Source organism: Accipiter gentilis, chromosome 6 (assembly GCF_929443795.1).
Source record: "Accipiter gentilis chromosome 6, bAccGen1.1, whole genome shotgun sequence".
Classification (NCBI taxonomy): Eukaryota; Metazoa; Chordata; class Aves; order Accipitriformes; family Accipitridae; genus Astur; species Astur gentilis.
In genome coordinates, this window is record NC_064885.1 from 44,366,276 (window position 1) to 44,389,970 (window position 23,695).

General features: G+C 41.0%; 1 protein-coding gene across 7 annotated transcripts in view; it reads right to left on the reverse strand.

The window, feature by feature from the left end:
• Positions 1-23,695, reverse strand: part of MED12L (mediator complex subunit 12L) — a 152,036-nt gene that overhangs the window by 17,318 nt on the left and 111,023 nt on the right. For 6 of the 7 annotated variants that reach the window (XM_049803758.1, XM_049803760.1, XM_049803759.1 and 3 more), the window contains 16 exons: positions 22,491-22,718; positions 19,798-19,939; positions 18,808-18,928; positions 17,984-18,085; positions 16,139-16,252; positions 12,646-12,845; positions 11,898-12,086; positions 10,839-10,913; positions 10,527-10,717; positions 10,037-10,198; positions 7,240-7,351; positions 6,088-6,177; positions 3,632-3,741; positions 3,013-3,148; positions 2,346-2,507; positions 825-1,187 (listed from right to left, as the gene is read on the reverse strand). In XM_049803758.1, coding sequence (XP_049659715.1) covers positions 825-1,187; positions 2,346-2,507; positions 3,013-3,148; positions 3,632-3,741; positions 6,088-6,177; positions 7,240-7,351; positions 10,037-10,198; positions 10,527-10,717; positions 10,839-10,913; positions 11,898-12,086; positions 12,646-12,845; positions 16,139-16,252; positions 17,984-18,085; positions 18,808-18,928; positions 19,798-19,939; positions 22,491-22,718 — 2,497 coding nt within the window. The remainder of the gene's footprint in view (positions 1-824; positions 1,188-2,345; positions 2,508-3,012; positions 3,149-3,631; positions 3,742-6,087; positions 6,178-7,239; positions 7,352-10,036; positions 10,199-10,526; positions 10,718-10,838; positions 10,914-11,897; positions 12,087-12,645; positions 12,846-16,138; positions 16,253-17,983; positions 18,086-18,807; positions 18,929-19,797; positions 19,940-22,490; positions 22,719-23,695) is intronic. The other variant, XM_049803755.1, reaches the window with a different exon arrangement.

Consider the following 23,695-nt stretch of genomic DNA (forward strand, 5'->3'; position numbering starts at 1 on the left):
ACACCATCCAGTTTTACCTTAATAGCAAGTATTTTCTGCGGGCTATAATTAGGTATAGCACAAGGACAGCTTGCTTTATCAGTATATAAATAACAGGAAGAACTTAACTGAAACATTAAAAAGGCCAGAAAATTATCTTAAAATTACAGCTACTTAAAACGCCACACATTGACAAACCAGCTGGATGCTGACAGAATACTATCACATCTACAACATGTGTGACTACACTGGCAGCAGTGCGAAGAGGACATAATTGCACAGAATGCTGCTACTGGAAACGTACATTATTATTCAGGTGGTGCCAGGCATGTTTTTCAAAGCCTTGCTCTAAGCGATCCTTAGCTTAGGAACCCACACCTCAAAAACCAATAAAAACCAAAAGGGAACACATCTCAGAAAGCAAAAACTGCGCAGTAAAACAGTTAATCCATGTGAAAGAGCCTCTTTCAAATTGGTTTCATTTGAATGGGACCTGGGTTTACACTAACATGTTTACTCTCAACATAATTTGAACAGGAGGAGTTTTAGAAATTGATACAAACGGTAACAGCTGTACTTTACACCAAACAAAAGAAAGTATATATGGAACCCGAATAATATTTAGTAAGATCCAGTCTAGCATATTTTACATAGCACGTAAGGTCCTAAGCACAGTACATTCCTCTACACTGAGCTCTGTTTGATAGAAATCCACCATCCTTCTGACCACCTCCATTCACTTCCTTTATTAGGACCTGCTCCTCCAGGTGCAGAACAGTTTCTGAAGGTAACATCAGATACTTCGGCGAGATATTTCAATTTTGTATGGGGCACCAAATACTTACATCAGCCCTTGAGCTTGACTTGGACTTTCGCTTCCTGCCCTTTGTCTTCTTCTCGTCATCCGTGGCATGTTTTCCCTGATCTGAGAGCTCTCCTGACTTTCTTTCTGGTTCCTGAGACACAGGTGTGGTGGGCTCTTCCTCCTCCTCCTCTGGAGGAAGGGGCAAGGGCTCGAGGTAGTAACTCCGTGGCTTGGGTTTGGTGTGCGTGTGGTACAGGAGGAGATGCTGCTGCTCCTCATATTTTATCACTTTCCTGTCGACACGAACTGTACCAAACCATGCCCAGGAGAGAGGAGCAGGATTTTTGTGACCTTCGAATAAATCCCAAGGGGACACCTTTTGTTTTGTTGAAACCTGAAGACCCTGTTTCAGAATAAGTGAAGGTAGTATTTTAAGAAAGTTAGACACTAGAGTAGATGACTTGCTTTTGTACATCATTATTTGAGTCAGAAAAATCCAGTAAGGATTTTTTCCCCTCCACAAAATGTACCAAATGCATACTTGTGGGATTTTAACCTCTATCCAAGGCTGCCACTAGATAAAAGCAATTATATTTTATAGTACCATTTGCTTACAGCTATGCTAAAAATCTCAAGTTCCATCTATCGTATTTTGGAGGAAAAGTCAAATATCTGTCAAAAATGGCTAATCTGAGAATACCCTTGCTAAAAGTTTACATATTCAAATAAAGGAAGAAAGCCTAAGCGCTGTATCACAAAAAAATGTCTACCCAGTTTGCAGAATAAAAAGCTCTATCCTAAGCTCTAGCCTTCTCTTTTAAATGAATTCACTTTAAAAAATTATGCATCCCTTTGTATTCCCGCAAAATCCAAAACAACTAATACACTTCCCCCCCTCCCTTTTTTCCTGTCTTTTGTAAGCAGGATCACCCTCCATCTTCCTCCCAGCAAGTAACAGGTCAAAAGGTTCCCAGGTCAAACGAGCTCTCAAATGCAGGATTCTGCTTGAAAAGCAAATAATTCTGTAAGAGCTTCTGCTGTTCAACTCCAGGTCAAATGTGATTTCCTTTTTGGCAACTTCTGTGGAGTTGGCCGATTATCAGACAAGTCCCTATATCGCAAAATTGAGCAAGCTTATGTCAACACTCATCGCATTAGCAGTTACAAATTGACCACGTACTCTGCGGATTTAACAAGGAAGGGCATGCAGCAAACGTGATCAATGAATTTTAAACAAATCGGAAAGTGAAAGCTTACCCAAACTCTTGAATTTGTACGAGTGGCATAAAACTGTTTCCATTAAAGATGCATATACACCTACAGCTCTGAGATTATCTGCAAGTATCAGTGGATCGTCAGGGAGAGGAGGATGGAATCACTGTCCGTGCTGCTGCAGGGGTGGGGAAGCCGGTGCATGGTCCAAGTCACACCAGGCTGCTCAAACCCATTCGGCTGGGGTTTAACAACTCCCTGCATGCCTCTCTCTAAAACCCACTCCCAGTTTCACACTCTGCCTGAGAATTTTCACGTGGATCACGCAAACAAAAACATTTACTCTTGCCTGTTTCTTATCAATGGAGTCAAATCCTGCAATTTTGTTCCCCTTGGTGTCAATCAAGGATCCCATTGGCTCACAAGTAATAATATCACATGTCTGCTTTGGCAAAGGGAGCAGCTGGCGAACCTTGTCAATGCTTTCTGACCGTTTGTCTCCCAGCTCTTTCTAGAGAATAAAAACATCAATCAATCCAACGGAAAGGCGGGGGGGGAAGAGAAACATTACGCTGCTTTCACTATTAGAAAATGTCCAGTTTCTGGATGAATCATTTCCTTGTACTTTTACTAAATTTAAACAAGTGGCTTTGCAACATTTTTTGTGTTGTTTTCTTTTTTTAAGAATGTAAGTTATCTTTTCATCTCTTGTTTAAACAGAACGTAGAAAATACGTAATACAAATTTAGTGTCTCAAATATGAATAAAAGTAACTCAGTGACTTGCAGGGTCCCTGATTTTAATTTAATATGAAGAAAATACTAGAAGTCTGTCTTCCCACCCCCACATTCCTGTATCTTTATTTTCTTCTTTTTCTCCTTGTTATCGCTAGTGCTCTATCAGTCTCTCCTCTTTTTCCAGGAGGCCTTCCCAGACACTAGAAATGACAGGATTAAAAGATGAGCACAGAAAGCAATTCAAAAGAAATGCTGAAAACGACAAGACATAACACTTACTTTTAATTTTTTCACTAAATTCATGTAAGCCCTTTTGTTTTCCTCGGACCCTCCTTGGGAAGCGTTTGACAAGTCCGAGGCAAGCGTCCCGTTGATGAGGACACCCAGCATATCGAGCACAGTTGTGAACAATTCACTGAGAGTAAAGACAAGTATTACCCTGAGGAACTACTGATTGCCAAGAGATCCAGAGACAGATATTCACAGCAAAGGGCACAAACACAACACTTCAGACAAGCCAGGTTTTTCAGGGCTTTCTGCATACACACACATCTCAGCTTGCATGTGGAAGCCCCAGTGTATACATGCAGGTGGACTGTCAAGACGTACAGACAAACCCCAGCTCAGAGCTACAGACAACACTAACTGCTAACAGACAGTCACTAGGAATTACAGGCTCCAATTTAGGAAAGCGCTCGGGTACAGAAGGAGTTTAAATAGTGGCTCCAGTGCTTTCCAAAATAGAGGTGCTCTTCAACCAAGACCAGCACTGAGCATGTAAATCGCACGCAAGCAGTAATAGGATAATAGTAAGAAAAACGTAACAACAACAAACATGCAATCTAAACATAAAAGCACTAAGGACGTGAATTAGCTTGTTTAAATGGTGCAGACGTACTTGTTGGTCTGCATATCAACAGTTCCTGAAGTGATTATCTGGAGAAGCAGAAGTGCCCAGTCTGTGGTCCATTGGGTACTCCTCTGCACAGTATCAAACATGCCACCTACCTGCAAAATAATACAGCAGATAGCATATATCTCACAGAGGCATGCTTCCCTTATCACATGGGTTACTTAAGAATAAAACGGCTATCCAGTCCCACGAGTTCTTGTGTGCTAAATGCCATCTTGAAACACTGACTTTAAATAACTTTTACTCCCCACTAAATGCTCCCAGCAAAAAGCTTTTCCTAAGGAGGAACTACAGAAAAGCAAAATATTATTACACTGCTCCTTTAGTTTCATATCTTCACTTTCACATTTGATGCAACAAACTGAAGTCGGTGAAAAAATTCTCAGAACTGAAAAAGTGTCAAATTAAAACTTTGTAGTTATCATTTTCCTCCCACACCCCAAAATTAGACAATAATGTGTAGTGCAAAGAGACAAAAAATCTGAAGAACAATATACCATTGATTGAAAATTAAAAATGCTAAAAGATATATTTTACCCTGTGAACAATTTTTCATTATTTCTACCAGTATAGTATGATGCTGTAAAATATGCCTTGGCTTTGAGAAGGAGCCATTTTGCCAAAACTCATCCTTCAAAGGACCAAATTGCAGTAACACAAGATACCTCCTCAGGTTGCAAGCCTGATCACCAAATGCTCAGAATACAGTCCAACCCCCAAATTTCAAAGGTACAACACTTCTAGCTAATGAAAGCACAGCTCAAGCCTTCAGACACTGACAGCCCTCTAAAAGAGCACACACCTCCCTGCCGCACAACAGGATGCCTCAGAGAGCTTACGGCAAAACGGCACTGCTCTTCCCTTACTGGTGCACTGCAGCCCTGGGTCTTCCTACTCTGTCAGCTTTGCCGTCTTGCGCATTATCCCTGCACTCAGTACCTGCATCAAATCATGTTTCCTGATGTTTCCCACTTCACAACTTCCCCAAAATAAATCTTTTTATTTTTTCCACGTTTTTAATCGCTCTATATACCTTCACTGGTTGCGCTTGTAGTTGTTACGCTTCACACAATTCTTCCTCATACTTAAAGCTTATTTCGGGGTTGTGTCTTCCTCAATAAATACAGAGACTGTTTCCATTCTCAGTATCTGCTTTTAGCTCCTAAACCTTGCTGAGTTTGTATCTAAGAAGATTACTCCTTGAACTACATAAGTGGGTTATGGTTTACCACAGGATAAAATCTAGCTGCTTTAATAATAAGCCAAATATTGCCCATATCAAGATTTCTACCAACCCATGACAAAGTGCATGTCTCCATGGTACTCAGTGGCAGGTGACAGCTGCTTTACTTTAAGCGCAGCCACAGCAATCCCGAAGCTGGTCACAGCTGGCTCAAGTCCCCTTGACCTGAACCAGTGGCAGTGTAAGGCTGTGGTTACCCTTCTAGTTGCACAACCGCATCTAAGTGGCTTCCAAAGAGACAGAAAGAGAACAACGCGGCAGTGTTACTCCTACCTTGATGGTCCCTCATTTGGCCTTACATGTAGTCTCCACACACCTACTGCACTGTGCTAAATGAGTCATGGTGGCCCTGATGTCTGGTACAGAGGTTTCAAGAGATGTGGACATTGGAGAACTTGATGGAAATAGATTTCTAAGTTGATTAATACATGTATCCAAGTAGCAGCAACTGAAATGGCACATGTAAGTTAAATAGCCAAATGTTACAATTCCCGAGAGCTCTGAAAGTCTCAACTACATTGACTGCCTAATTGCATAAAATCCTTGCTTGTTACATGGGGATAGATCATCAGTGGACAACGGCCCGGAATGTCCACAAAAAGATGATACATTTCTGAGGTTCCAGGGTCACTGAAAGGAAGAAAGCAGCACAAAAATAAGGCATGAATAAGGTACATGGCTGTGCTTCCCATTCATTTTGTATGAACAATGTCCAAATGTTATGGCCAGGAGACATCAACTGCAACAAGAGAGACGGGAAGAGCAGAGACGAACACCAGTGGAGCACAGAGCCCCTTGTGTCAGGGCAGAGGGGGCACTAACAGCCCTCGCTGTCCCTGGCCAGCCCCACCTGGGGCTGCCCCCACCCCCGTCCCTGGCCCAGGACCCCCAGCCTGTCCCCACGGCCCCCTCTGGCCACGCCAGGGCTGCATCTGACCCCGGCTCCCCTCGCCAGGCCTGATCCTGAGCCCTCCCCATGGGCTGACATCCTGCCATGGCCTCAGCCCGTCCCCATCCCAGTGGAGGTGCCTGATGCCTGAGGCTGGGGGCTGAGGGACCCCCCCTCAGCTGCCAGCTCGCAGGGAGCACCGGCCCCTGCAGTGCCCCAACACGGTGCTTCTTGCTCCGTACCACCTACTCCAGAGTAGCTGCTACATCTTTTTATAACGTCAGGATAAGCACATAAGCTTTTTCTTACCAAGTTAAGACGAAGTTGTAGGGCTTCATGCATCATTTGCCTAGCTTTAACATCGTCCTGGTACCGTTCTTCTCTCCAGTTACTAAGGATCTAAGAAAAAGCATTTGATTAAAAAAATCAATTTGTAAAGAGCTGATAATCTGCTATTAATTGTGTGACTAGATCTTCCTGTGGTAGCAAAAAGAAAATAAGCACCTTTTTTATGCATTTATTAAAAACATTGTTTCAAACACCCTATTTAACTGTTCACCACAGCTAAGTAAATAGACAGATCTCTTGCACTGGATGCAGCTTCCCACCAGGACCTAGTGGGATCTCTGGTGAGAAATGACCAGAACCTTAGGGAACCTGGACCAGCCGCATTTCAGGGGAAAACCCATACAGCAAAAAGAAAGCCCAGGTGGCAGTAACAGCAGGGGAAAAAAACATCAAAGGAATGATTTAACTAGGATGTGGACCTACATCATAGCCTGGACCTGAGCTGAGAGGGAATATGAGAAAATAACGGCTCTAGAGGTATCAATTTTCACTGTCACAGTAATTCATAGAAAGAAGAAGACAGAAAAAAGGAAACATGCACCCATTACACTGGGCACTGTATATATTCGGTTTAAAAACAGTCTTAAGGAGCTACTGTAGGCTAAAGCATGAACCAGATGGGAGCAGGAAGTCTAGAGCAGAATCAGCAGAGGTTGTGAGCAAGCACAAGTGATCCAAAGTGCTGTAGGCAATGGGCCAGTTTGGGACTAGTAATATTGTTTTTTAAAATATGAACAACTCTTAATCTGTACTGGCTGGAGAAGATGAAGGGCCTTCTTAAAGAAGGAAAGTTTCAAACTTACAAAACTTTTCATGATCAAGCTAGAGACTGAGAAGACTGTTCCCCTCAAGACAAACACCTTTTATTGGTTTTTCTGGAAAGAACTGAATCAGACTCAAGTTCATTATATTTCTCTGTAACAATTTTAGAAAAAAAGATGTATTCACTCTCAAAAAGGAACAAACACCTCCCCATTCCTCCTTCCTTGGACTGTTCCTTTTGGCATACCACTGCACTGTAATTTTCCTCCTTTTACAGCATCATATACAAATAAAACTGATGACACATAAAACATCTAACAAAGAGTGCTCATGGTTATGTGCTTGTTTTACCTGATTAACTTGATTCTGCAGTGATGTTAGAAGCCCTTCCCGTTGCTCATCCTGTCCCTTAAGGCAAGTCAGTACCAATGAAAGGAAAGGTTGCTGACTCAAAAGAGACATGCTTTAAGAGAGGCAAACACAGAAGTCAATTAGTAAAGTTATTTTGATACTTCCCATCTTCACTCCCTTCCTTGTTTTGTCTACTTTTTTTTCCCTGGAAGTGGCATTGCCTGCATCTATGTCTATTTGTTTTAGTGAATTAAAGCCTTGCCCCATGAACTAAAAGAACATGCACATAAGGCGACAGAGCACCAGCCAGTATAAATGCACATATTATGCATGTCATTACTGAGAACCCACCTAGCCCAGGGCATTGAGTGACCAAGAATTGCATGGACACCCAAAGGCCTGACTCAGAAACAGAACATGTTATTTTAAGACTACTTTGATTAACCAGGGATATAATTTTAGTGGAGATTAGGCAGCTAAAGTTTCTAACCCATGTTAGGGGTCTGAGGTGAATCCCAAGTAAGTTCCCCGTAGAAGCACTGATTAGAATTACAGCTGCCTAAATTGCACTAAAATTCTAACACGGGCTTAGTGTAAGTAAACTGAGATGCAGCTTTAGCTGGTTGTAGGAGAAATGCCATACCAATGCAAGGGCTTTCAGATTTGTTTAAAGTATTATTTTTTTAGATTAATGTATATCTATTATAAATAAAAAATTAAGACAAACTGAAAGAAATACAAGAAGATGAATTTGGAAGTACAACATGTGAAGTAGAAGAGAAGTTAAAAATGTCACCAAAGGGATTTTAGTAACAGCTCATGCAATGATGTTTGCAGTTCTAGGTATATAAGCTCCTTGAAAATTACATGCATCCATAAACACAATATAAATACATATCCACACATACACATGTATTTATTACAAGTATTCATTTCAACAGTTATTTTCATTTGGCATTTAACTTGACTTCAACAATTTAGGTGACAATTAGTATAAAGGAATGGCAAAATCCCAAGGTCCCATAAAAGGAGCAAAATAGAAAGTCTGTATTTTCAAAAGTCATGTTAAACAGTGATTTTTCAGATTTTAGGAACAACATGGTAGGAACAGGTCTGCATTTTCGCATTAATTTCCACAAGAAAAATTTACAGTTTGCAATACAGTTATTATTACAATTGCTATCCCTGCTACACAAAGCAGAGTTTGAAAAAAGAAAAAGAGATCTTATATACGTTATATAAGATTTCATACTTTCCCATAGTATCATTGGTTTTGTCACTCAAAGATTAGTAAAGTTTGGTTTTGATCAAGAAGACATCGAAAAGCTTCAAAAAGCACACAAGGAAGTAATTTATTGTTACAACTAGAACAACTTTGTAAATGCTTTTACTTCTGCGCATAGGAACCACTGTGGAGGAAGGGCTTGAAGTTTCTACAGGCATTTTATTTCGGCTTTGAAAGAGGCTTCATTTAGGTTTTCTACACTAGACCTCTCCCATAGGAAAAGAAATAGAAGACAGAGAGAGGTTCCATATTCCCTTCTACTGATGCAAGGAGCAAGAGAGCCAGTGAATAATGGAAAAGTGCTGAAGTGCTCAGAAACACCTAACAAAGAGATCTGGAAAGCAAGATGTCTTTTTTGTCTAACAACAGAGTGGGTATTGCAAATGAATTAGAAGGACAAGGAAGAGATGGCCTCATAAAGCTAATGCAAAGTGTACTTAACTCAAAAACTGAACATAGCAAACAGAACTTCTAGAGGTTGATAGATCACATAAGCTTATCAAAGAAACAGCCCAGATGAACTAGGAGGGTCCAGCATAACACAGAGTTATGGGGATACTGCAGTTATGAAGGAAAGAAAAAAAATTAAATCTTCTAACCTTAAAGGGAAAATAAGCTAGGTGGAAGAGGCTGGAAAATGGCAGTAGATTTAAAAGGCTCCACAGAATTTAATGACAACCGTAAGTCAAAATCTATACGTGCAACACAGATTTACAAGAGTACTATAAAGTGGCAAAGCCCAGTTATTGGTCCCATGCTCAGGGAAAGTATACTGCAAGAACAACATCAAAGGTGATCAAAAAGACAACGCATACTAGTAACTAAGAACAAGAAACTTACAGTGGGACTGTAATACAACAATCAAATACCACAAGCCTTTAAGAAGTGATTTGTTTTCTTGAACAACTGTAATTTGGAAGAGCTTCACAAAAAGAAAGATGGTTGGAATTTGAAGCTAAGACACCTTGTTGTGTATAGTGTTCAATGTAATTTCTACCATAACTCTAAGAAGGTACAAAAAAAATTATAGGCACTGTGGAAGAATATTTTACTAAAGGAAACTCAATAACCATTAAGTCACTAAAATTCTCATGCACTTGGTAAGTTAGAGATGAGCTTAAACTTAATTCCCAACAGGAATTAAGTGACATCTTGTGATAATTATGGGATCTTAATGGCAAGAAAAGTGGCCTACTGCCATAGAAGGGAAGAGACAACAATCACTCTAACTACTCTTTTAAATCTCTAACATTTCCCATCACCAAGCTGTAGAATAGCCCTGGAAGATGTGTTACAAAGCTTTCACATTTCTTCCTCTGAAACCAATGATACTTCTTCAACTAAAGCTAAAACTTCAAACTAAATGAAGCCTGAACCCTGTTTGGGGTTGATAACTTTTTGCTCCACAAAAGTGAACCGAGGTTTTGTGAAGCCAAAATCTAGTCCAGTCCTCAGTAAACGCCTTCAAAAATACCTTTCAGCTCTGTGTACAGGGATTTCCCAAGGTCGTACCTTTTTTGTTTCTGTCTATCTCTTTCCTTCTTAGAAGATGACCCCAAATGCTGACCTTTCTCCAGCTCCTCTCCTGCAGCTTTCAAGACCCTACCTTGAACTGAGGTAGGCAGTTTTGCAATCAAGGGAGCCACCAGCCATACTCCTCGCCGCTCAGAGGAACTAGAAGTAGAACAAACTTATTTCAGCCAAAATATCCCTGTAGTTTTGCAACCAGTATTAGCTGTTATAAAAGACTGAACTGCTTTAATAAAGCAGTTGACACAATGCATCTGGAGTAACTAGTGCGGACTGAGCAGTCCCAATTTCTGGTTTCCAGAAAATTCAAGAATAGCAACTACATTTATTGTTAAACAAAAGTAAATAGAAGTAACCTTCCGGTAACTCATGTCCGTACATTCCTGTTTCAAGTGCAAAAAAGTCTAAGCAATCTACATACAATTAAGCATCATGTTGGCTAAAATAATTAAAAAGGTGCTACAAAAAATACCTTAGGAATGTCTTTTTACCATTCTGTCTTGTATTACTTGTGTCAGCATTTCCAACAGAGTTTGGATTGAAGAGGCCTATACCAGAGTTAGAAGAGTTATTGTTTAGATCAGCGGATTGCTGAAACACCTCTATTGTCGCCTTTGCAATATTATCCAACAAGCTGTTCATTTCAGCCACAGACCCAGAACCCTACAGTAAAACATAAGTAAACTAGCACATTCATGGTATGTTTGCTCATGGACTACGTTAAAATATAACATACTTTTTTGCATTAAATATTTAGATAGAAAGTTTGAAAAGAAATACTCACAGGCTCCTTCATGCACTGTTTGATCATTAGTTGCAGCTCCAACCAAGACTGACGGAGAGTCCACTGATCTAAGTTCTAGGTAAGAATTAACATTACAAATAAAGAGTCAACACTTTGCATGTCTAAAAAAAAATAATAAATCTCATAATTGAATATGTTACATGCAAAAGCCTCATCTTATAAGTAGATCATCACAATCACTACTCTTAAATAGTTTAATGACATGCCAAAACATCAGACCTATTAAGGAATGTATGTTAACTTCCACATCTTTGCAGCTAATACTGTTAGTCAATACTTTCAACCACGCAACTTTTCTGAATAAAAATCTCGCTCTCTGCAAAATCTGAGTTTAGTTAAATATGAATATGGAAAATGTAATTCACTCTTTCATTAGCAATTACATTAATCCATGGCACTGCCATCCAAGTGGACATATTTGTATTTAGCACAAGGCCATCTAGACCCAATTACAGTAAATGCAGCAGCTGAAGTTGTTATTTTGCAGGACACTAGTCACTATTTATCCTGGTTCAGATATTGTCAACTTAATTCTTCACAGGTCTATTCAAAGAAAATCCATTTTGAAGTTTAAGGAATGAAGTGTCCCTAATGCAGCTGAATTTGAAGAAATGATCAGTTTAGGACTGTCCATGAAGGCATTTGAGCTTTTTCCATGGACTAGGAGTGTCTTTCACCACAGTACTGTCACGAAGCCCTACTGAGACAGTAGACATCTCCACCTAAGGAGCCCTAAAAGCAGCTCCCTTTTCAGTGGTTTCCTGATGACTGACAATGACGAACAGCAATGATGAGTGTGCTGCACACTTGCTTCCTCCATAACTGTGGAATCAGAAGTAATGAGACACCAGAAGTCACGCTATAAGAATGTTTACCACAGAGTCTGGGGATCCTGAGCACATACAATCTTTAAAGAAGAACCTAATGCTTGATTGCACCAGGAACTGCAAATCAATGTCACTTGGTGGTGCTGCTGAATGACAGGTTAAAAGTCAGTACACCACAGGTAGTTTTTCCACCTTTTTCCCACTGCATTACCTGAAGTATGCGTTTGATGTGCTGTCTCTGAGGGTTGTCACCCTCGGTGCATTCTTTAATACCATGAGGATAACAGATAAGTTGAAGGAGTTTCTGTGCTTGTTTGTTTGAAAGAACGGGATCCAAAATAAGATCTTTGTCTGTGCACAGCCTCTCAGGTTCCTTTAAACAGTGCTCTCCAACCCATTCCTGTAAGTAATCAGAGAATAGATTCACAAGATAGTTTCAAGGCAATATTAACTTCTGGTAAGCTAAAGAGAAAAGTGATTTTTCTATATGCAAAACTTGAAGCAAACTATGGTTCATGCAACACGTGAGATTAGAAATGTCTTCTGTCATTCAGTACCACCTGAAAGTATAAGACTGTTAACAGGTTTTCCAAAATTCATTTCTTCTATACATTGAAAGTAACTTCGCAATAAAACAAATGCTACTGTAAAAGCACTTTGAGCAGACAGTTGATGGAGTGGTCCTACTGTCTTCTCAAAGTGCTTGAGATTCAGGTAGGAAAAACACATCAATTCTGATAGAGTGCAGGGAGATGCTAATAACTAACTAAACCAATTTCCCCCCCGCCCCCCCCCCCCGCCAATAGCATACTACTCTGTGTATAAACTGCTCAAATCAGGAAACCCAAACAGATTCAAATATTGAAATACTTCAACATTCATTTAATATATGTTACACTTTTCAGACAAAATAACACTGTTTCCCCAAATGAAGACAGAAGAGTAGTTTTAGAGATTACCTGCTGGCAAATGGTTCTTAGCACATATCTAGCATACTCGCTTAAACTAGCAGTTTCTATGGAAACAGCTTTTCCGCATGATTTCAAAGTGTGAGAGGAACCCCAGATTTCATCCTCATTGAGTTCATCTAGTAAGCCTCTCATATGGAATTCTTCACTCTTCAAGGAGTTGACATTGTTGCTGCCAATTTCAGCATCGCCTGTACAACAGAAACACAGAAGCACAGGGTGAACTTCTACCCACGTGCCCATGCCCCCAGACTGCTTACCAACCGAGAAATGTCTCTGGAGGCACAGGCCAGCTGAGGAGTAAACAGGAGTGAGGCAGTCGCATTCAAAAGGGCAGAACTAACTGCCTCTGCAAATCACCATGTTCAAAGTATTGTCTGCTTGCTTCATTCTGCGTAGCATCTTTTTAATGGATATTTCAGAAGTAGGAAAAGGTTTATACATATCAAACACAAATAAAGCCACTACGTGCTCGACAGGAAAAGGTCTGCGAGTACATGGAATTGCTTTAGGAGATAATGAAGAGTTGGGTTACTCGCTCTTCTCAGATGTCCCTTCTCCAAGTCTTCTCCCTTACTTTGATTTATTAACACTCCATAGATCAAGAGACAAGTATGACAGTGGCCTCTTAGCCCACCTTACTATGAACTTCTTAACAAGAGACTGATCTTCCTCGGAATGGAAAAGGGCAGAGCATACTGAGGGAGCCTGGCAAACACTGGCGAGCCCCTCCTCTCCGCAAGGCACCAGCACAGCTTTACAACCACCATCTACCTGAAACTAACAGGAGTGACCGGAGAAGAAGGAAAAATACTTCGGACACAATGCAAGTAAATCAGACCTGTAACAGTTCACGTTTTACTTGTTTACAGGCCTGAAACCTTGGACAAGGAAGAAGATGCAACTACAGCGTGTAGTAGTGGGGAAAATAGCCCCAAACGCTGCACATAATAGCACCCCAGAGGCTGTGAGGCCATCCAGGAGCAGGCGTGACAATAGCCTGCATAAGAAGCAGGCTAAAGTAGCCTAATGTTTTAAGTCAGCCTAAACTCTTGTGGATCTTAACTGATGCACTACATACGATAGTCATCCCTTAGAAAACCCCTCAGTTTACTATCAAGATCAACACTAACACGACGTGACAAGGCTAAATGGCTTGCTTCAGCCACTCATTCAAACACACACACACATTCATACCAGGGCCTCTGGTTACACATATGCTAGGATTTATTGCTAAAGTCTGCAACTACCTGCAAAATATTTCAAACTACTGCACCAAGGAGACAGACCGCCTTTCAGCAGCTGTGGCCACAACCCCAGAGTACTACATTATTTACACAGAGAGCTCAAACCACCACACTGCACTGGGTCCTCCTGCACACTCAGTTGTCCCATCACTGTTTCTATGTTCCTTGGTACTGCATTACCCTGGGCAAAAAAAAACCCATGAGGGTTTAGTAGAGTTACTGCCAAGAAAAACAGCCAACACCTGTGCTCCTACTCTGGTCTGTGCCACTTTAGAGTTACTCCTAAATAAACCAGCATACAATCCTTTTTTTAACAAGACGAAACTTGTATTTAACAGCTTATCAAAGCCAGAGCCCTGACTCGCCGTGACAGACCAGCCCGTATGCAGACAGTCCCTCCCGGTGGGTGGCAGCACTGGTTGTGACCCGACAGCCGGGGTTTCATCCCCGACCCCTCAGCCAGCTCTGCACAGCCGACCCAGAAAGCTCACCCAGCTCTCCACTATAGCAGGCACGCTCCTGCCCCAACCTCCTCTGCACGGACCTTCACAGCACAAGGAATCAACTCCTCACAGAGAGTGGAGAGACTGAACGAACAGCATTGTCACTCGTGAGACGGAATAAAAATGGTTTTTAAGTAGGCCAATAGCAAAACAGCAGAACATACCCTGAGAAGTGAAAGCAGTTATAATCCCTCTGTTTCTCCAAATCCAGGCAAATCCAAAAACCCCCGTACCACTGACCCAACAGCTGGTAGAGCAGACACATCAAGCCCTGCAGAACCCAAAGCCAAGGACAAGCTCACTGCGAAGTGTGGGAAACAAGCTGACGAAGTCTGTGCCCAATACACGTGAACAGGCAGCAGCAGCAAACAGCCCACCTACACCCTCCCTGCACTCAAGCATCTTATGAGCTTGTGAGCACAACCACATCGAGCCCAGATCTGTACCCATGAAGGACAAGAGGGAAGAACCCAGCAGGCAAACAATGCAATGAGGAGATTGATACCAAGCCACACGTGAAGCTAAAGCCATCCCAGAATGCTTTGATAAAACTTGCAAAGACATTTAATACACCCTAGAGGAGTGGACTGCAGCACCATCTTTTGTTGAGGGTAGAGATTATTTTTTTCTAACACAGATTTCTACTCACAAAGCTTCCTCAGCATAGAACTGCAACAGCTATCATTAATCTGATGCTTTTCCTCAGTAATCAAGTATTTTGAAATAACTAATGCAGGGTGCCAACAAGAGACATCTCCAAATCTAACATTTTGGGTATAGGAGATGTGCTGCAGTGAAGGCACAAATAAACTATGTGCCCGAATCTTCCTTCGTACCACACTGCACCGGACCCTATCTAAACCACGTCCCCGCATAGAGATGAAGCAACAGGTGCTCACACCACACACCATTAATGAAAGAGAATAGCAAACCTCAGCACTCTGAATAGCAAGGGAACATAGATAATGGCCATAAACATATTTCAAACTCACTCTCAAATCCATCAGTCCATCCCAGATAGCTATGCCTTTAACATCTTTCCAAATATAGTCACATCATTAAGGATCATGGGGTCTTTGAGACAGTTCTGAGACACTGGCCAACAGAGAATATAGTAATGGCACTCTAGCTGGAGGTATACCTCTGTAGGTATGTCCACATCTGGAAAATCTTGCTTGTTTAACTGGACATTTACTTAGCTGCAAAAAATACACATCACCATAGGTCACAAGAGCTTTAACTGAACTTAAGCCAAACCAAGCTCTGAGGCAGGTATTTGTTTGGAAAAATAACACACTTGTCGTTCAAGGAGAGTTGCTTAGCAGTGATTCTTTTAGAATTTCCACAATGACAGACACACGTGATTTGTGGTAAAATACAGAAAAAGGTGGGGAAAATCATCTGACAGTGTATTTCCTCTCTATATTTGAGAGGGACTTGCCTGAGTTTGAAATGTGCTAGGACTTGGTGGCAGGGGTAGAGGTCAAAATGTGAAAAAGTCACATCTGCTCAAAGCCTCATCAGCGGGGGCTGAGTCACCAGAGAAAAATTCTGCCTCTTGTCCTGTGGGGGAAACACTCACATGCTACAAAAGCATGGACAGTATCCACATTTTTCTCTTGTCATCAGGGTTTTCCTTTTGCAGGAACATTCCCAGGGAAATGAACTAGCACGATCTGTTTTTTACTCGAACACTAGAACAAAAACATTACACACAACTCTGCATAATCTTACCAAGCATCAAAATTGCTTTTAAGACTGCAAACACAGCTCCCACTTCTATACTGTTGTGAGCAGCAGCCAAGAGGTGACGATCACAAGAAGAACGAATTCCAGGAAATAATTTCCCTATGGAAAGAAGAGTAAATCTTGTAGAAAATGGTTGTTATTTACCAACTAAAATTTCCTTTGTACAAAATCCTTCTCATCTAAAACAGCTACAGAAGTACAATAACTGAATGAAGAACTGAATTTTCTGAAACTGAAACTGAAGACTAACAGGTAAGTCGTTAAAATCAAATGGGATACATGGTTATGATGTATTAATATCAAAATAAAATACGATAATTTAAGTAGAAAAAGGAGCCTATCATGTCACTGTGTCGATGTAAACAGTGAATTTAACCACAATGAGAAACTGGAGTGTATTTTGGTTTTGACGTCACAGATTTAGGAAGTTACTTACCTCACCTAGCCTTCTTAACAAATGAGGCAAAATTAATTACTATAAATGCCTGTTGCACAGTTAAGCCTAATTCTGCAGCTCAGAAGCAGACTGCAAAAGAAGTCAGTGAGTGCTTTTTCTAACATGAAGAAGATGATAAACAGACTGAAAGACAGGGAGGGAGGGAGAAAGGAAGGATGAATCTACCACCTTTCTGAGGTGGTTAACTGAGCCATATATAAGAAAAGTCCGTAACATAGTCACATTTTGTTTGATTTGTACTATTTCCTAGAGTTCAGACATGACTTTTCCTATCCATTTAAATCCACTTTTATTTCTAGGGAAGCCTGGGACCACGTAACATATTTCTGTTATTCAGATAGTATTCTTCACGGCTCTTACTTGTTTTGCTCAAATATGCAACAAAAGTTCATGCATTCCTGGTCAAAAAAAGAAATTAATATTAATTTTAGATGGAACAATTTGACACCACTTAAGAGCTGAGGGTTTTTTTTCTTTCAATTTCATTTTCCCGTAGAAATAGTCTTGTCATCAAATTTGCTGAAATACGTATAAGACAAAACAGAGGTTATTTCCAGGTATGTTTCCTTTTAATTGTTAGGTGCTTGTTCCTTGCCTTTATCCTTCCTCTTTTGGTCTGTGGCAAACATACACAGGTCAGACCACAAAAGATTCAAATTTAAAAGGAAAGAGCACTACATTACTATACTCTAAGAACTAATTTCCTCATGTTTCTTCTGTTGGACTAGGTGCTTTATTATACCCTATTAAAATCACATTTAATTTAAATTTACATGCAAGGCTACCACACTGTATGATCCGTATCCCTATTAGTTTCTATATCACTGCAAGATGACCCACTACAGGAGCTGTCACTGCCCTGACAGTACTTAGTACGAAGGAAGGGGGGACTGTGATAAATACTACCACTGCCAACAGCAGCACTGGCACAAAAACAGTACTAATAGGTCCCAGGCTCACATGATTGTTTCAATGAAGTTCCAAAACAAAATGAGAACTATCAGGACAGAACAGTCTTCTAAATGTATTCCTCTTTGCTGAAGTGTACACAGATACTGTGTTAAAACTTAATTTTCTTTTTTAAGATGTAATATTCAAATGGCTGAGTTTTATGTCAACATTATGCCACACCTGGGTGGCCAGGTGTTGATAATGAATAAGTTTCAGCAAACTTCTATAGTTTTACATGCATATAAAACATTTCCCAAGCAAGTAAGAATGTATCAACTTTTCACTGGTGAAACATCTGTAATTTTAAACAGGCTATCACTTCCATTCGCACTATGGATATTTTCTCACATGAAATCTGAAGCCATCAAAACACATCTGGGTTCACTTTCTGAAATGAAAGGGCCACACAGCAGGCAACTTACCTGTTCCCTGGGGAAAGAGGCAGACCTGGGGTGTCCTGAAGAGGTGCAGGAGTAGCCGACAGGTCATCCTCGCCCCAGGCTCGGCATCCGGATCTCCACAGGCTATGGAAGATGGGATGCGGACATAAGGCATCTGCCCAGGACCTCCTAAGTCCCAGTGGCAGGCCTGGAAATGTTCTAACTCACAGCCCCATTCTAAATGGGAATACAATAATTTCATCAACAGGAATTAGCATTTATGGCCCTGAGTCATCAAAAACCAGGAAAGAATGGTATGATTTTTGGTAAGCGAGAGACCTAATTAATGGCAGAAAAGACTACATGGTTAAAATGGCTTTTGACAGTCAAAGCAGAAATAAGAAACACAAATCCAAGCGGAAAGTGAAAAGAAATGTGTGAAGTGGCCAACAAAGAGGACCATAGCTACAGTACTCCAGGGCTGGAGGCAAAGACAATGAGGTCAGAGAGAAAAAGCCAACGTCAGGCAGACTGACGGCAGATGGAAATGCACAACCTGAGTAGATCAGGCAGACATTTGAGCACACAGTGCAGAGCAGAAGAGAGTTGTGAGTAGAAAGTGAGGCTGCGTAACATAAAGGGACAGTGCGCTGTCAGCAACTCCAATAGCACTTGTCAAGTGTGGGTCCTCTAATCTAATTTGGCGTCGCTCCTTTTGGGAACTGCAGGGACACACAAGCTGCAATGCACAATAGGTGGCATTCCACAAGAACACAGTTCAGAACACACTACTTATTCAATCAATGGAGACTTCTTAAGAAGTCTTATGTTCTTCATTCTAAGTTTTTCTCTTGGTATTTTCTTACCAGCTGCAAGAAGAGAAGGCAGTGCAACATGCTGAACTACATCTTCCAGAGAAAAGCACTGCCGGGCAATCAATATAGCAATGAAAGTGGCCAGGGAATCGTGGAACGACAGATCGCTCACCTTGAAGGAAAAACATTGCAAGGCTTCACATAACAGTGCACTTACATAACAGTACACACACCACTGCCACTATTATTAAGGAATTAATTATAAGAATAAATAGTAAAATTTTTATACATAAGCATTTGTGTCTACATTTTAATGCATTTCCCAAACATTTAATGGCAAATACTGATAGCTCTTAACTTAATTTTAACCAATAACTATTTCAAATACCGCAAATTCTGAAGTAAAAAACATTAGTCTTATAAAAACTGAGAAAATTTTAACATTCTGTAAAAAACGATAATATTGATACTCATTCCTTAGCCTTAGAACAAGAATATGTCCCCAAGCACACAGCTTCAATCTGTTCCTGAAGGCATATGTAATCAAACTATAGATAAATATACTGAATCAGATACTGGATAACATTAGTCACCGTAATCGTGCTGACTTTAACAGGACGATGGTAACTTACACCAGGTAAGAAACAGCAAAGCATACCACCCCTTCTGCAACCCCAGAGCCAACACCAAAACAGCGTCTTTAAAACAGAGCTAGTTATTTACACGTCCATCAGCATTTTAGAAAAAGTATATGGACATGCCTGCTCCTTTTAAAGCACACCCCTGATATTCCATATCATTCCATAATAAAGAAAAAAAAAAAGATTTACAAAGAAAAAACTCTAAGCACTGCCCAAATTCTACATTAACCCTGAAGATGAAGGAAAGAACAAAAATCAATCACAAATCTCATTAAAAGCCTCAAATGGATACAGGACTAAATCTGTGCTCCGCATTTTGTATTGAATGGAAACCTTACTATACCTCTAAGCACACCCTAGATGTAGGTTTAACAGATACTTCAGAAGATATTGAACTTACATCCACACTGCAGAGCAGATCATTGAAACCCCAGACGTGATTTGAAGAGCAGCAAAGAGCTTTTACGACCCCTAACCACTCTGAGCTAAGCACCGTGCAGCATGCCGTCAGCTCTGCGCAAAGGTTTGCTATGTCATTAATCCTAGGAAAGAAGAGAAAAACTAATACAGAAGAAAGATATTTTGTAAACAATAAATATTTAGGTCAAAGCAGATCAGTGCTTGGCAGAAGAACTGCTGTATCCTCACTTAAGGTGGGGGTTTATGTCCAAATGTGATTATGCTACTGTACATATAACTTAGTGTTATTCGGTTGTGGACAACTGGAGCATCTGGAAAAAAACCCCAGTATGTGACTTGTACCCCATAACTTGCATCCATCCAATGTACAGTAGCACAGGACCTTTATTTTGTGTAAACCCTGCTCTGTACGCCCTGTGTCCCTACCAGCTTCCCTACCTGTGCTGAGCTGCCCAGGAGGAGGGATGCAGCACCCAAACCCCTGCTACCTGCAACCCACCAAGACAGATGACCTGCCCCTCTCCACAGGGGCACACTCTCTGGCCTTTCCTAGGTGCTGCCACACAAACAGCAGCTCCATCCTCTTTCAAGCAAAAATGTCACAGGAAAGTGGTGTGTGTGGTGCACACCTCTCCAGCCCCGGCCGGAGCCCTCCTCACCAGCACTACTGTTCAGGAGGAACGAGAGAGTCACAAAATTAATTGGCATTAATGAATTTTACTTCATAGATCGCATACTGTGTAATGTGTGATTTGGTGTATGACTCAGAGTTATGTAACGTTTTAAAAAACAGCAGAGTTGACTCATCCCAGTGCAAGTTATTTTTTCTCTGTTCCACAGTGAAACCCGTTTGGCCACATTTAGATGTTCCCCTTTGCTGCTCTTACAAAACCGCTTCCTCTCAGCTGCTCTGCTCTGCCAAGAATGCCCCACATTTCAAAGAATCACAGAATGGTCTGGGTTGGAAGGGACCTTAAAGACCATCTAGTTCCAAGCCCCCTGGAATGGGCAGGGACACCTTCCACTAGACCAGGTTGCTCCAAGCCCCATCCAACCTGGCCTTGAACACTGCCAGGGATGGGGCAGCCACAACTTCTCTGGGCAACCTGTCCCAGTGCCTCAGCACCCTCACTGTGAAGAACTTCTTCCTTACAGCTAATCTAAATCTACCCCCTTTCAGTTTAAAGCCATTACCCCTTGTCCTATCCCTACCTGCCCTTGTAAAAAGTCCCTCCCCATCTCTCCTGTAGGTCCCCTTTAGGTACTGGAAGGCCGCTATAAGGTCTCCCCAGAGCCTTCTCTTCTCCAGGCTGAACAACCCAACTCTCTCAGCCTGTCTTCACAAGAGAGGTGCTCCAGTTCTGACCATTTTTGTGGCCTCCTTTGGACCTTCTTTGGATGTTTCAGAGGTGGCTTCACACTAGGGACAGGAAGAAGGATACAGGAACTGTACACATTTTGGGCAGGATTCAATCACAAAAGAAAAGGAAAAAAAAATTCCACAATTTCCTTGAGTTTTGTGATCTGGCAGCAGCCTTAAAAAAGACTGTCAGCTACTGCTGCACCTAGGCTTAACTATCAACACCAAGAATTTCTTAATAAAAATTGGAACAGAATCAGAACAGAACACCAAGTTCTGGTGGGTTTGACTGTGTAAGAGCGGTAGAGGTGCAGGGGGCAGGGGTAAAGGCTAGATCCAAAAATCAGTGTCCGTTTCACCCTGCATCACAGACTTTGCAGAATGGAAAACCAGGGTAAAAGAGTTTCAATGCTGCAGTGCTACATTTGGACAAGAAGGCTGAGTTTATGCGTTTACATACTGGACAGAGGAAGCAACTGAGAGAACATCTCCATTATGAAACAAAACATACTGTCAGTGTAAAACCCTGACACTGATGTTAAGCTGTTTTATTGCAAGGGTTCTTCACTATACTTCTTGTCAGTACCTCAACATTATCTAAAAAGATCTAATGTAGACTTAAGACCCAAGAAGTGTCGTGCTGGATCAGACCAAAGCTCCACCTGAGAGTGGCAGGAGCCAGCACCTGCTCGTGTCAGCAGACAACCACCTTAATACAGTGCCGGACAACCTGTTGAAGTGGAGATCTCATCCTGAACTCTAATCATCAGAGACCAACTTGAACTGTGTACCATGAGGTCCAAGCTACTCTTAAAATATAACTGACAGCTGTTACAATTCTAGTAGCTTCTACCCAATAAAACCCTTAATACTTAAAAAAAATTTTTTTTTAATCTACATATTACCTATGAAGATGAAATCCATAATAAAGAAATTACACATTTAATAAATTAAACACCAATTGCATCAGAAGAAGGAAATGACATAATGCAGAACCTTCCTTCATTTACAGGCTTCTAATGAGCAAAGATTGTGCTGAGCTGTTCTGTCTGAAATGGCACAACTGCTGATACGAAAAGCTTACTGACTGCTTTACAGTGAGTACTTTCTACTTGTTACTCCCTTCTGTTAAATTATGCAGATTGATTTAATGAAATAACCCAGATTAAACTTACTCAATAAATTTTCAGCAACCAGAAAGAGTAATGAATGAAAACAATTGCAAAAAAGACACAAAACAAAAAGGTGAAAGGAAACCTCATATATAACACGTAAAAATCCATCCAGTTTGATTCCAGCACGGTGTGCCTTACCTTCCTGCATCTTGGTGCCCCATGCACACGTTCATTAGCGCATTGCAGACAAAGCTGTAGCGGTTGGCTGCATTATCGCTCAGGATCTTGCCCAGCATTGAGTAGTTAATGCTGTGAGCAGAAGGATTCTCGATAAAATCTAGCATGAACTCTGGATCCCACAGTAAATTGGAATTTGAAGGCTGAACATTGCTGTATATTGTTTGCTTCACCTTAGAACAGGCACTACTGAGGACCAAAAAAAAGAGTGAGTTGCCAAAAACCATACTTTGCAGGAATGCTGTTGAACATACCACGTGGGATTAGAAAATCCTAGTTTGGTTACCATTCTGTACACATTCTCAAACTCATTTTTTATAAGGAGCATCTACCAGAAATAAGGCTGATACATCAATTTCATTCAAGTTTTCCTGCAAATAGTCGCAAGTTTCCAAATCACTTCTATGACATTCCTATGACCGAAATTGTGAGCAGCTGGATAAGGACCACACATTCATTCCTCACTAGCAATAACTTCCTGGAGCATGAAATGCCTCTACAGTGAACTGTTAACAGTGCTCCATAATGCTGCTCCCCCTCTTTATGTGTTACGACACAGTGAACTGCAGTGGTGGTGAAGAAGAATTAATTAACGAAAAATGAGAAAATTTATCTAAGTTAAAAACACTACATCTGGTAATAACATGACATAACAGACAACTTTTTGAAAGATGAAATCAGTAAACAAAGAAAAGATACTTAAAGGTCATATTTTGACATTAATAATTATGGCAAAAGGTCAAGAAATGTTCCAGGCTAGGAATACCTATATGTTAATTGGCTTTCTTCAGGGGGACAAAAAATGTGTTAGTGAAGAATGCAAATTCCACACACAAAATGTTCTAAGGAGCATTTGTCTCAAGCATTGGGTTTTACACCACAGCTGGAAACAACATCCACATGGACAAACTTCACTAATTATCCCAACAGGGAAGACTTCTTCATTGCTGAAAAAAAATCTATTAATTTAAATTAACTTTAAATTAACTTAAAATACATGAAACTTTTGGAATTTTAGAACTCCACTGGCCCCAGGATGAAAAGACAGAGGAAGCAACTGTGCCTCTGGAAGGCATCTGTAACCTGAAGAAGGAGCACAATGTGCACGGCAGCAGCTGGACACAGCGCTTGGAGGGCAGCCCTGGGGACACCCTGCCACTGTGCAG